The following is a 15,332-nucleotide window of genomic DNA, read 5'->3' as shown; positions in this document are numbered from 1 at the left end:
AATGCAGTATCTATATAATATAGAATTCATGAAGCTAAATAGGCCAATAAAGTATAAAGAGATACTTCTCAATATCTGTGTTAATATTTTCGAAAATTAAAAAGTGCTTACCTTCGTTAGAAATCGGAAATAATACGTGAAAATAAAGTGAATTAGTGTGTTTTCACTAGTTTTTATTTAAGGTTTCGATGGAGGCCTTGAGAAACAAAAATCAAACAGCACCAAATCATAGAAAGAAAGAGTTGTTTGACATGAAAATTGAACAGCATGTAAAACATGTATATTACTTTACGAAACAAGTGTCAGTATACTGATATAAACATTGAATTCCGGAAAAGGGCTGCCTAAAGGGGCTCCACTTCCGGACAGTTAAACGCCTTTAAAAACTCACCATTTTCAAAGACCTATTACACATGTTTGTTTTGATGCATTTGCAATAGCGCGCGAGTGGTGAAATTTCACGAAACAAGGTGGAACATAGTTTTCAGCAATTGTTTATCTTTTTTTCTTTACAAATGGCATTCATTTTCAAAGGGAGACAACTTTTTCTCAAAGATTACTTAAAATAATCGGAAAAAGTTGTTTCCCTTTGAAAATGAATGCCATTTGTACTTAAAATAATCGGGAACAGTTGTCTCCCTTTGAAAATGAATGCCACTTGTAAAGAAATAAAGATAATCAATTGCTGAAAACTGTGTTCCACTTTGTTATGCGAAATTTCACCACTCGCACGCTATTACAAATGCATCAAAACGAACATGTGTAACTGTTCTTTGAAAATGGTGAGTTTTTAAAGGCGTTTAACTGTCCGGAAGTGGAGCCCCTTTAGGCAGCCCTTTTCCGGAATTCAATGTTTATATCAGTATACTGACACTTGTTTTGTAAAGTAATATACATGTTTTACATGCTGTTCAATTTTCATGTCAAACAACTCTTTCTTTCTATGATTTGGTGTTGTTTGATTTTTGTTTCTCAAGGCCTCCATCGAAACCTTAAAACCATTTTAATATACGTGCAGCCTGTAAAATAGATACTTGTAGCGTGCACAGTAAGAGAATTAAAATGTGAAATAGAACGGATTATCATATACCGACTTATGTTGTATTTGAATTCATGTACGTTACCGTGTTTTGATGCATATATCTATAAATAATATACCTTTTACTCTACTGTAGACTGTTTCCTTTGACCGCGACGGAAACGAAAACGAATCCGCTAACACATTTCCTCTTGAAATGTAAACATTTGTATACACGAAGGAATCTAAAATAACGACGAGAGAGATAGAGTGAACCCAACACACACTGTTAACATTTGTTCATGCGAAGGAATCGCTGGTGACAAAAATAAAGGCAAAGTATAAAATGTATGTGAACAAAGTATGATCAAAAGGGTATCTAACAGCATATAAAATGTTAAAACGAAAGGTGAATTAATTATAAACACGAAATGTTAAAATATAAATTATTCAAAAACATTAGGTAAATACAATCTATAAAAACATACTCTGGAATCATAGAACGCAACTAACAAACGAATTGCAGACCCGATTTTATAGGGGTACTAAAACATGCAAAAACCCTAATGCACCTACCCCGCCCCCTACCCCAAGCACCGACTTAATACATAAAGACTGAAAAAGACCAGAAAATATAACAACAATGAGTTTATGTTTAGGTTTTATTATGATTCTTTAGCGTTCAAGTGTGAAAAATATCAGATGAAAATTTTAGTTGTAAATATAACATGTATAATCCAGTCTTATTTCATTAAACTTATGAAAAAGTATCAAATACTGCTTTAAAGCAGCATGCCTCCAGATTTGGCTAAAAAGTAATCTTTCTTTCAAAGTTTGGTCATATTATGAACATTAGAATATCAATTTTTGTTTCTAAAATATTTTAAAAGTTCCAAATCAAGAAAAAAAGATGACCGCGTCGGGAATTGAACCCCGGACCGCCACGGCAATAAAGACATTTTCCCGTCGTCGTAACCAATAGCGCTATAGCTGAAGCAGTGAATAATGACTACAAAATATAGATATTTATAATCGAAACAGTTTCATGTGACGCTTTACGATTTTAATCGTAAAAAGTATTTAAAAACAGCACATTCTCATGTGTTTCCGTAACATAAAGTTTGTCAGTAATTAAGTTTTAAAGCCTTCTTAAGAAATATAGCATTTATTTCAAGATATCTAAAAAAATATATATTTATTTATTTCATTTTTTTTTTATTCTTTTTTTTTTTTTTGCTGTTGTCAAACGATCTAGAGGCATGCCGCTTTAACTGTATTGAAATTGTATGCGATCTATAATACCTAAATGTGTAACTGAACAGCACGGGATTTTCGTGTGCATATCGGTTTTCTTGATAAAGTGGCAGTTCATTTGCAAGAAATTCCGTCACATAAAATTGTACATGACATTACACAAGTAAAACTAAAACTGGCTTTCTTACCTTCATAAAACGGCACTTGAAATGTCGCTCCTGTCATCTCGTTAAATTCTGAAATAAACTAGATGTAATGTCCATAAGACACTGGTGCCCCACTTCCTGTTATTGTACATGGTTTCATGACTCTAAGTGAAATATTTCAGTTAAAATACATGCAGCTCAAACTTTTAAACATTTATGTGTATTTTACATTAAGTCAAGGTCCATAATTCTAGTCTTGCTGAGAAAACTCCAAAAGATAACACCAGGTGCACATCTTCAGATGCTAATCCCTCTAATGTTTTAAGACTCTCTGTCAAATACATTTTGAGATACATGCAACACAAACTTGCATGCCGTTCATGCATATCTTTTACTTTATCAAGAGCCATGTCTGTGGTCAAACTGACGGAAAATCCGAACAAAATACCAAGTGCACGACCTCACATGCTAAATTATATTCTTATTATTTTTCATGCTACTGTGCAAATACATTTTAAGATACGTGCGACACAAACTTTCATACCCTTTTATGCATATTTTGACTAAGTCAAGGGCCTAACTCTGGTTTGGCTGAGTAAAACCTATTACAAAACCCCAGGTGCACAACTTCACATATTGAATGATATTGCTGTAATGTTTCATAATCCTAGATCAAATTTTGTTTTGTGATACATCCGACACAACCTTTAAGACACACTTTCTGCATATTTTTGACTCAGCCAAGGGTCATAACTCTGGTCTTGCCGCGTAAGATCCCAATCAAAACCCAAAGTGCATAACTTCACATAATGAATAAAACCCTAAGGCTTTGAGGTTTGATGACTCTGACTCAAGTACTTTTTGTGATATGCACGACAGACGGACGAACAAGGGCGACTCTAAATGCACCCCTACCGCAAAGAATGATTGGGGTTGGGGGCATTGAAAATATGTGTCTGTTTTACAGGAGCTATACGCGTAGGATTTATATAGATTACAGAATCTAATATTCGATTTAACTTTTTTTATGCGTATTCAAAAACCGAGAAAGGCCGTTTTCCAAAAATTATGGACAGAATTTTTCTTTTATCTTTTTGCTTGACCTTTTACCATTTTTGTGAACATTTTACGACCGCTGGTTCAGCAGTCAGACTGTGTTACCGCTGTACTGGTCCACTGTGTCCGATCTAATTATTAGTTTTTACGACTAGATAATTCAGTGGTTTAACACATACCAGATACGTATATATATATATATATATATATATAAGATTATGCGCCTTTCATATGTATTTTTTCCATATATTTTTAATATGTATGAAACAATTTTCATACGAAAATCATAAACTGCTGCCATATGCTTATCATATCCGACTCTTTTTTATGATTAGCATATGAAAGGTCATAATAATGATAATCTGTTTCATATAAGGCGGCATTGCCTTTGTATCCCTTCCTTTATCATATGTATAATTGATTACACAGTCAATTAATATCGTTACAACAAACGAAATTTTAATAATTTTGCCAAATTGAATATATGTTATTTAATCATGTTGGTATTTTACATATACATACAAATTTAGTTAGTAATCTGGTCAAACTGTACAAATCAAACTAGGTATCTTTTCCAGTGTAAAACATAACACGAAATTTAATAATTGTTCTTACCGTCAGACCATTGGACAGGCCAATAATAACAAACCGCCAAGAGTGACGTCAGTGCTGTGTTATTATGCGGACCAGGCAATACCGACTGTAGGTATAACATTACTCCAGTAAGGATCATCTTTTCGTTAGCGGAACATTTAACGGTGCTTTCCTTGTGAATAAATTGTAGGAAAAAAATATTATAAGTATTTCTCACTCATCAAGCTAACTTGTGTTTAAAGCATAATTTTGACATTCAATGTATGTGACGAATCAAATAAAATATATTTTAGATGCTACAGGAAGTATTGAAAAGTTTAACGTGCAATGAATATCTACAGCGATATCAGTATTTAAGCAATATCATTATTAAATTGAAATGTACAATGAATATCTACAGCGATATCAGTATTCAATCGAAATGTACAATGAATATCTACAGCGATATTAGTATTTAATTGAAATATCCAATTAATATCTACAGCGCTATGAATATCTTATCGAAATGTACAATGAATAACTACAGCGAGATCAGTTATCAATTGAAGTGAAAAATGAATATCTACAGCGATATCAGTATTTAATTAAAATGTACAATGAATAACTACAGCGAGATCAGTTATCAATTGAAGTGAAAAATGAATATCTACAGCGATATCAGTATTTAATTAAAATGTACAATGAATAACTACAGCGAGATCAGTTATCAATTGAAGTGAAAAATGAATATCTACAGCGATATCAGTATTTAATTAAAATGTACAATGAATATCTACAGCGATATCAGTATTCAAATGAAGTGTAAATGAATATCTATAGCGATATCAGTATTTAATTAAAATGTACAATGAATATCTACAGCGATATCAGTATTCAAATGAAGTGTAAATGAATATCTATAGCGATATCAGTATTTAATTAAAATGTACAATGAATATCTACAGCGATATCAGTATACAAATGAAGTGTAAATGAATATCTATAGCGATATCAGTATTTAATTGAAATGTACAATGGATATCTACAGCGATATCAGCATTCAATTGAAGTGTAAAATGAATATCTACAGCGGTATCAGTATTTGTTTGAAGTTTACAATGAATATCAGTGGGATGTCTATTGACTTGAAATGTTTGTCGAATATCAGAGATATAACAAATACTGAATCTAAATGTACGACGAATCAGCGATGAGGGCATTCTGACTTAGATGTGTTTTCACTAGAGGAATCATGTCAATAAAATGTCAGAAATGTCGTCTCTACCATGATCTAAAGGAAATTAATTCTTCACAATTTTCCCTGTGCATCCACTTAAAGGATTATCATATTTTAGAGAAAATGTGTAATATGAGTGAAATTGATAGAAGTATTAAAATAATTAGTTAATGAAGAGTGTTATTTGTCAATACTTATCACTTACTTCGTTTCCGTTAAGCAAAATAAATGGTTCCTTAGACGGTAGTGATATATTACCAGAATCCTCACTCCATTCTAAACTGCGAGTACAAATACGTATCGATAGCTCTGAAAGCATAAGGCGGGCTTAGTTAGTATGCTGTAATTAATATATACTTTACAGAGAATAGAATACCAGTATACAATACAAATCTGTTTATGTAATATTTGACGGCATATAAGAAACATCATATCATGATTTCGACTTATTAATTTGAAATTTCGACTTATTATCTCAAATTGTCGACATATTCACTAAATTTGCATATACATTCAGGTAGATGTATCGGTCCCGGCAAGAAGCAGGCACCTATTGTTGAAGTCATTGAAGATTACCAGATAGTGTTCCTACTTATAGTACTTTGACATTGAAGGTTTTCATTCTTGTTCGAGCCTCCGCGACAGGATTATATACTCCGAGTAGGCCTATGCATGGTCATGTAGGTTAATATTTTTGCTAAAGTTTGAATTCTTAAGGCTCTAGAGAGAAGGGTACAAGTTTACATGGAGGAGAGGGTCCAGGACAATGTTGGAGTAACGTTTAGCCTAACCCATTTGTAAGTGCTTTTCTAAGCGTGATATATGATATATGCTTGTGTGCATATAAACAATTAAATATAATTAAACTAATATTTAGTTATATATGCCATTAGATTTGTATCGAGAAATATGCACGAGTTCTCGGTGGAAACATTGCGCGACTTCATGGGTATTACTCAACGGAAGAACAAGTGCATCTTTCTTGACATAAATCTAATAATATTTTTATTACATACACATACTTTATTTACAACTATTATATTCTTCTTTAGCTGAAGTAAAATAAACGAAACGACACTCATGAACCTGACGTCACAAATCACGCCACACGCCCGATATGAAATGTGAACACCAGTATGTAAAATGTCTCATTGTAACTTAACATAGATCTCGTTTATAAATGAATGTTACAAACACAGTTTTGACCTATGCTTACACGCTGTGTACTGTTTATGGATGTGTAGGTACATGTATCAACTTTACTGTCAAAGAGTTAAATCAAATGACTTAAAAGCTCAGGTCTAAGATTCTGTTTCAAGTTAATAAGTCGAATTAATTAATATCACGAAATTTTAAGGCAAAGTTGCAACGGACGGTCACGTATAGTGGCGCGGATACTTTTTCTGAAACAAAATGACCAAAAAGAAAAAAAGTGCATTTATAATCAACTGTAGCACTAAGGATTCATAGGTATGAGTAGAATCTAGTTGTTGTGTAAAGAAATGAATGCTTGAATCTAATTGCTTAGCTCCTTGGTGACTGTCAAGTCAAAATATGATATGGCGTCAAAAGTCAGTCTAAACCGGAACAGTCATCCACCCAAAATTTACGAAAAGAGGAAATGGGTAGGTAACACTGTTATAAAGATATGTAATTTGTAGATATTACAAAACCAGTCTCCCAAATGGGCGATTTGGATCATCTTTGTCACAAAATCAAGTATCCTGAAACCGGTACTTAACTTCATATCATTTGAGCCGCGCCATGAGAAAATCAATATAGTGCGTGATTCAGACCAGCGTGCGCATCTGCGCAGTCTGATCAGAATCCATGCTGTTCGCTAACGGTTTCTCTAATTGCTAATACCGGAAAACGGGATTTATCCTATAACGTCGATATCGAGAATAGGTTTTGAAAGCGAACAGCATGGATCTTGACCAGACTGCGCGGATGCGCACGCGGGTCTTGATCCAGGCTGATCGCAAACACACTATGTTGGTTTTCTCATGGCGCAGTTCATTTGTATTATAACTAATATAGCAGCTATTATAGGGGATTTATCACCGGCGCAAAGCGCCGGGGATGAAAATCCCCGAGACGGTAACGTCCGTATATAGATATTCGTCTTTGCTGTTTGCATATACTGAGGCAATTTTTTCGATGTTTTCCGGTTCCGGTTTATGTAAAATCCGCTGACTGGTTGTCTTTATGAACATCCGAGCACCCCGAATCAGTCATAGAAACTCGTAAACCGCGCTAACATGATTGTTTTACTTCTTTTTCGTAATGAAAACTGTACATGCAACTGAAAAACACTTTTAAAACAGTAAGGAAGTGTAAAGACCGTCAAGTTTCTGCGTGGAGTGCAAACAAACAAAACAAAATTCTAAAAGCTAGTGCGAGAACGCTGAATGACGTCACCGGCATGGCTTCCGTAAATTTTGCAAAGTATGATATTCGCTGTATGAGGTATGATGACACTAAATGTAAACTACAGTTTAGAGCAAAGTTTCACTTTCTTGAGCGTTGAATATTTCTTTCTAAGCGGATATATAAAAGATAAATCCCCAATGCTAGGCGGTGCCTTAATTCATATTATACTAGCTGTTATTTGGTGTACATATTGATATCATTTCTAAATGTTTATAATATGTATGTTCTGCTCTTCATAAAAAAGGAAGAAATAAACGGATTCATATTCATCTATCAGTTAACATAATCATGACAAAAAGAATATTACATTCAAAGACACTCATGTAATATCCTCGTATTTCATCGTCTAATGTCTTTGGTTCATGTACTTCCGACACAGTTTAAATCATATTGTAATTTTAAGTCGGTAAGTTTCTTTTAAAAGATCTGCAACGATGTTTGGATTATATATTTTTCGAATAAAAAATACATATTCTGCATTGTCTACTTACGATATGAATCTAAACAGTTGTAACGGCCAATTTCCGAAATCAAGATAAACATCTGTATGGCACTACTTTCTAATTGAATTAAGTACACATACGAAATAAATAAAAAAAAACTGGCATAATTCGTGTTATCTTGTTTCTAACCTTCATTGTCTTCAGTCCTTTCTGAATGAAAGAAAGGCAGATACCCATCACTTATCCAGAAAGATGATTTAGGCAGCTTAATAATTTTGTCGTCAACAGAAAACCCTGAAGTTGAGTAAACCACATCTTTTAAGTATTGTTATGTTACCACATAAACGCACAGGTCAATAGTAAGCATATATAACCCGCCTAACTGAACAGTCTGTCATATAAAGAAAGTGCTTAAATTACACGGTCAATCATATCTAAAACGGCACATACAAACACATCATTTATATATATTACCTGTTAATCGGTCTATGTTTTAGATATCTTGACTGTGTATAAATTACGTCGAGTTGTTATTGGATAGCCAGTAATATCAAATAAGCCCTTACTAAACACAATAATAGTGGAATAGCCTATGTTATGAAAATGGTACCTAAATTTTACATAAAATATTTGACATTAAAATAGTATTAACTTCTTTCGTTACATACTATTAGACATAAAATAAACAGCAGCTAAAAGTTCTTGATTACATGTTGAAAAGACGGAGATATAAAATATTACAAAAGTTTATTCAATTACCTATTGCAATTCATGTAATATCAAAACAGTCAGTTACTGCCACACCTTCAACAGACATATTACCTGTTGGACACCCAGTTATATCTCCATATATTCCGTAAGAACCATTTGGCCACTCGCCTATATCTAGTATGGGATCATTCCTCAGTTTGAAACAGAAGTTAAGCTTTATTCTATATCTGTTGTATGGTCCCTTTATCAAACTCTGTATATCAGTAATCTGGGCCAGGGTGATATCCTCCAGGTCAACAGTTGTGTCATTATCATTCACATCATCAGACGTTGATACATTTCTGTTTAAAACAGCGTAAGGGTTCTCCCATGTAAGGTCAATGTAACCTTGCTCCCAACCCTTCCATTTTGACTCTGGACATCCGTCAACTGACATAGGCAGGGCATATGGTCCGGCCGGCCAATCACTGACCATGTCACCTATAACACATACATGTACATGTAAAATTAATTTCACAGGCCACATTTCTTGGTGTGGTAATTTTATACTTTCTTATGAACCCTAACATCTATAATAAGATCTACATTTTCAAGGTAATCAAAAAGTCATGACGTAAAAAAAAACATAAATACATATGCAAATTGATCTTTCTCACAATTTACAAACGCTGGTATATCCAGCCCGGATGAGGCACCGACGCCTTCTTTATAAAATTAACAAACGTCTGAGGCCTGACTGCAGTACATAACAGGACCCATTAATGTAAAATGTATTTGTTTAAAATTAAGCAAAAATGCTTACAGAGCAAATCCAAACTGAGATAAATTGATATGACGTCATAGACGAAAATGTCAAATCCCACTTATTTACTACATATTACGTTTTATTTAACTGAAGACCAAATGACCGGAAAACAGAACCGATACTCTCATGCTTTTTCAAATGACAATTTGAAGCATTTATACAAAGTGTGACATAAGCAAATTTCAATTTAAAGTATCGCAATAATTGCATGTTGTAACTTGTTTAACGAGCAGCTAGAGTGAACAAGTTGACTGATCTCTGAAATACTACAAATAATTTTCAGCTTACCTGGTTCCCAGTTGACGTCATTAATTTCAGCGCACGTGTTACCATCCCATGAACATTCGGAAAACCGGAAGTTATCAGTCCTCTCCAAATTTCTAACCACACATACTGTAGAATCTAACATATATGAATATACATTAATCAGACTGAAGAATTGATATAAACGTAACAGTTTTTAGATGCTTATGTACCTTTAAAATGTTATATAGACTTTTCTTGTTATATGTCTGGCTACAAAATACACTAACTGACAAAATGAAAAGTCGTGAAATAGATTACAAAACCTTATCAATAAAATGTAATTACATTACGTTGAAAGTGAAATGGAGAATCACGTGATTATATGCAGTTTAAATCATAGCATTTCAGGTGTACTTCGTCACGATAATGTTTAAACCAAGTATTTCATGAGGTCTGAACACTCAGCCCGATTATGGTTGGTTATCCGAAAACATGATGGTAACTCACCTAGAATTAAAATCCTGTATTTGAAATTTAAATCTGGAAACCTTACTTACAATCGAGAGTTTCAATTGCAAGCATAATGGAGTCTTCGTCAGGGTATTTCGCAAAACTTCAAAAAATCAAATTCAAAAAATGGTTCCGTATTAATGTGACAATTAAAATACTTCAATACAATAACCTGTTATCAGTAGAATGGTCATTAACAATTGCGTAGTCCCGTGAACTCCATGCAAATACATTGTAATATGGCGCACTATAAACAATAGTGAATACAACCACCGCTTGAAGTAAAGACACTTCCAGCAAGTCCAGCAGGTTTTATACTACTAAACTGGTGAATAATATATTTGTTCTACTGTCTGATTCAAGTATGTCGTAACAAGGTTTTCATAAATTTCTTTTTAAATGTTAGAAAATACCAGTGATATTTTACGCCACTCACAAGAAAAGCAATATTGGAAGAATTAATAATTTGAACTGAACGTTTAAACAATTTTGATATCTCAAATTTCATAGTTTGACCATGTTAAACATTTAGAATATCTTACATACCACAAAAATTACTTAATTTTGTAAAAGTTCAATAAAAGTTTAAAAGGTCGTGTTAAATAATTTACACTGGAATTTTTTAAAAAGTTAAGTACATCTTCAAAATTCAAACAGTTAACATGATGTATATTCTGTTTTTAAAATAAGCAGACATTAACGAAAAACTAGCGCTGTTCATCTTATGAATCAATCAGTAGATAAAACTATTTTGACGCTTTTTCTCGTGCTATAATTTTCAGTTTGAAATTGATTTCCACGTAATATCGTGTTAAATGCTTTCCTTTATTCGTCTCCCGTAGCTAATAAAATATCATTGCTCCTAGCCAGTCGTTCAGCTTTTCGTGATATATTTCTGACAGCACTTAGGATAATGACAATAGTTATTAACTGTTTATAAGTGAAGCTACAGATTTCCCGTGGTAGCACTTTAAAGGAGATATTTATCTGCTTCATGTTTTAGACTGATTAAATGCAACATTTACATATCTCAAGAGTACTACAAGAGTATACAATTTATTGTAAACTGAGAATGTCATACAATTTTAATAGCCACTTTAAGATGAGAATACCGTTATTCTGTTAGCGTAATAGAAATCGTGACATCCATCTCAATACCCACTAAAATGTAGAAGATCATTTAAAGGCCATTCAAATTAATAGTATATATTATGTTTTATGAGTGCCCGTAGTCTACCCGTCAAGCGGAACTATTTCATGAAATATTATTCTAACACGACAAGGTGTGTGTTAGTATGTAATAAAGTCATTGTTTGCCGGTCAAAGCACATACACTGTGCGTCACACTTTTTACGTCATAAGGTAAAACATCATAGCGAAAATGAAAGATAAATGGTGGGTATTTTCAAAGATGTAGGTAAAAATCCTTTATAACGTATTAGAATCGAAATAAGATTTCAAAACAGTGCATGAATTGTCGTTGAAAAGAAACATCATTCAGATGCATAGATTCTATTTTCATAATTATACTTTAGGATGCTCCCTCGTGATATATTTCCCTTGCATCTGATTTTCAATGATTTTATTCAGCATCAAATCAAGTGCTGTTTGTGATTTATTATTTTCTTTAACAAAAAGGACTGAAACTGTGTATTATTATGCCACACAACGACTATTTGCACGTAACAAAAGCGTCAAACGTCATAGTGTTGCGCTAAATGGAAAACCAAACCAAAACACGCCGATGATAGGTATTGAAAACAGCAACAGATCGGTACCACTAAATGCGAAAGTCAACCGTCCGGACGGTCCGTTTGTACGAGACGATAGATCTTATACTTTTTAGTATTTCGATAAAAGCCAGGCTCGTTTATCGGTAAGACTGTTATTTTTGTGGTATTATAGATGGACATGTAGGGTTGTGTCTGGCAAATAATTTGTGATCCTAACCTTGAGTACCGGATGACGTATGATGACGAGGTAACAGGAGACGAAATATACCTTGAGAATAATTTTATGGTGTGGCCTATGTTCTCTGGCTGTTTTAAGACCCCTTTTCTAGGCATATATAGGTGTCATATATGCACATGTAGGGCTATAATATACCAAGACCCTAATCATTGATTTAGGATGGCAAGTTAGGTCTCACTTGTCGTAAGAGCTTTATACTTTTATGATAATTTTGAAGTGGCTATTCGCACGGTCTCGTACGAATCAGGCTATTTGTACGGCTCTCCGATACGAATAGTGAAATAGCCCGCAGGTGGCTATTCGTAAGACAGTTTTGTATTACATTGTACTGAAGTCATTCAACTAATATATTTTCAACCGATTTCTTTTCTATTCTTTAATTTTAAGTCACACATCCAGAGAAGAGAAAATTTCGAATATAGGAAAATGCTAATTTTATACTGTGTATGTGCAATATTTTATCATCGTTGCATTAGTTATTTATCTATAGATATATGCAATAAATCTATTGTAATAATCATAATGTAGTAATAGTTTATTAATTTTGTGAAATGAAAATAATGAAGGAAGAGTGAACAAAACATTACATATCATGCTTACAGCCAGCTACATTAATTACTCATCTGCCAATCTTCGGTAGTGACATGTAATCACATTCATCATCATGATACAAATAAAATGCCAGGCCTGAATTGATGCCAACATGTCAAACTGATGTGTGACAAATGTCAACTGAAAAGTAAAGAAATCAGTTGAAAATATATCAGTTGAAGGACTTCAGTACAATGTAATACAAAACTGCCGTACAGATAGCCACCTATTTCCTAATAATTTACTGGATTCTGTAATCTATGTCCCCAGCATTTTGCATTACTTACTATAAGTGTCCGTTTCTATATCGTACGTAAAGATATAATTACAGGAGCGGTTGGCTAGTGGATTAGATGTCGGCCGCCCAATCCAGGAGTCGTGGGTTCGGGCCCCATTGGGGTCATGACCATGACTTCTCATATGACACCGGTACTGGGTTTCCCGGAAGCGGGCTCGAGAGTGGTTTCAATAAGCTTGAAGTTTTCATCACATTCGAGCTGAAACAAATTAATCTAAACTATTGTTTGTTCTTATTTGATAGATTTTTAAAACAGCTACAAATTCTTAGAACATTATGTGTATAGGTTCTTCCGTCTCACGCACTTAAAAATCAGTCGGTAACTGATAATTCCGACGGCCAAAATACCATCTAGCGTCCGTCAGCCTCTTGCACGTAAAATCAACTTGTTAAGATCAGATACACAAATACATCTACAATGTATATATCTGCCGTGCTGACTTAGAAAAATACTGGTTTATTCCATTCCTAGCCATTTTTGACGTACGAGTACAGACAGACAGACGAGGTATGATGTACGCGATGCATATTTTCTAAATTCATTTGAGTAGCGCTATTAAACAATCGAAGTTTTATAACAATTATATCTTCATTCATGGCTTTTAAATATTTGTTAAAAACGGATATATCTTTAAGATTTTGTACCTCAAATTTACTCCCCCTCCCCCGCCACCTTTGGAAGATTTTTCCATCCGGACGGACATACCAACAGACATATCTAAACGAAACATACATGAACGTATAGATATTTTCAATAGGTACAAAACGGTATGTTATTTATGCATATATCTCTAGAAAGGAGCACATAATCTATTGTTAAAGTAAGATAGCTCCCATATATTTGCCCGAAATAAGCTGCGGAGGTCATATGTTCGAGCCCGCACGGCCGGAAGGACACCTTTGACTTCACAAGACACACATGGACGTGTAGATAAATTAATTACCTCAGTCAACAATATCTGATTAAGCACCTTTAAACTTAGAGCGTTATACGGACTATCAATGGTCAAGGGAAGAACTCGATAATGAAATTACTTTAGCTTTCTCAGTAAGTGTTGGTCACTTTCAGCGTGCGCGTACGGTCAGATCGACACGGTATGAGGTACTTGCAATACACTTTCTGAAAGCGCTTGAATAGCACTTTTTCATGATATGGATAAACACATATTGACTTGTATCTTTGCAATATTTGTTAATTGAACTATTTTTACGGCCTATGCTCGCAATTTCGATAGGTTTTTCAACTTGGACGGACGGACGAACAGACATACGTTCAAAAATCATACATGAACGTGTAGATATATTCAATACCCACACAATAGTGTTTTATTCAAGCATATATCTCAAGATATAAGCAAAACATCGACCGTTAAAATAACATACTCCCCTCATTTTGGCCCGCACGGCCGGACGGACACTGTTCCTTTAAGGAGCATACATGGACGTGTAGATACATATATTAACTAGGCAATGATGTATTATTTGTGTTTATATCTTAAGAAACTAGAAAATAATTGTGTGTTAAAATAACATATCCCCCTGTTTTAGGTACAAAACGTATCGGAGAGGTCATATGTTTGCCCGATAGGCTGGACGGTCATCCCAACCGTCATGAAACATACATGGCTATGTAGACTAGTAAATTACCTCCACAACGATGTTATTTTAAAGCTTATATTTTAAAAAATAATCGTCCGTTAAAATAACATACCCTTCTGTTTTTGGACCACAATAAAGCCAAGCAGGTCATGTTCGAGTCCAGACGGCGGGATGGACACCCGCATCTTCGCAAAACAAACATGGATGTGTAGACAGTAAATGGCCTTCAATGTGATACCTCAGTTATTGATACTGGACAATTCATTTATTTTCTTCAGACATTTAAGCACAATTTAAACGTAAAGGGAAAGAACTGGCTAAAGAATTTACTACGAACTTCTGTTATTTTTTATCACATTTGGCGTACGCGTACGGTCGGACGAAGATGGTATGGGATACTTGTTATACATTTTACGAAAGCCCTTGAAAAGCGCTATGCAA

General features: G+C 34.0%; 1 protein-coding gene across 1 annotated transcript in view; it reads right to left on the bottom strand.

The window, feature by feature from the left end:
- The window catches only part of LOC123546331 (uncharacterized), a 72,802-nt gene extending 57,726 nt beyond the window's left edge, over positions 1–15,076 (bottom strand). Inside the window, exons 1-4 of the mRNA XM_053550676.1 lie at positions 15,004–15,076; positions 9,965–10,078; positions 8,983–9,351; positions 8,350–8,454 (exon numbers count right to left, since the gene is read on the bottom strand). Coding sequence (XP_053406651.1) covers positions 8,350–8,454; positions 8,983–9,351; positions 9,965–10,078; positions 15,004–15,076 — 661 coding nt within the window. The remainder of the gene's footprint in view (positions 1–8,349; positions 8,455–8,982; positions 9,352–9,964; positions 10,079–15,003) is intronic.
- Positions 15,077–15,332: the final 256 nt, after the last annotated feature.

Source organism: Mercenaria mercenaria, chromosome 9 (assembly GCF_021730395.1).
Source record: "Mercenaria mercenaria strain notata chromosome 9, MADL_Memer_1, whole genome shotgun sequence".
NCBI lineage: Eukaryota > Metazoa > Mollusca > Bivalvia > Venerida > Veneridae > Mercenaria > Mercenaria mercenaria.
The sequence above is the reverse complement of the archived record's forward strand: the minus strand, read 5'-3'. Positions and strand labels throughout refer to the sequence as shown.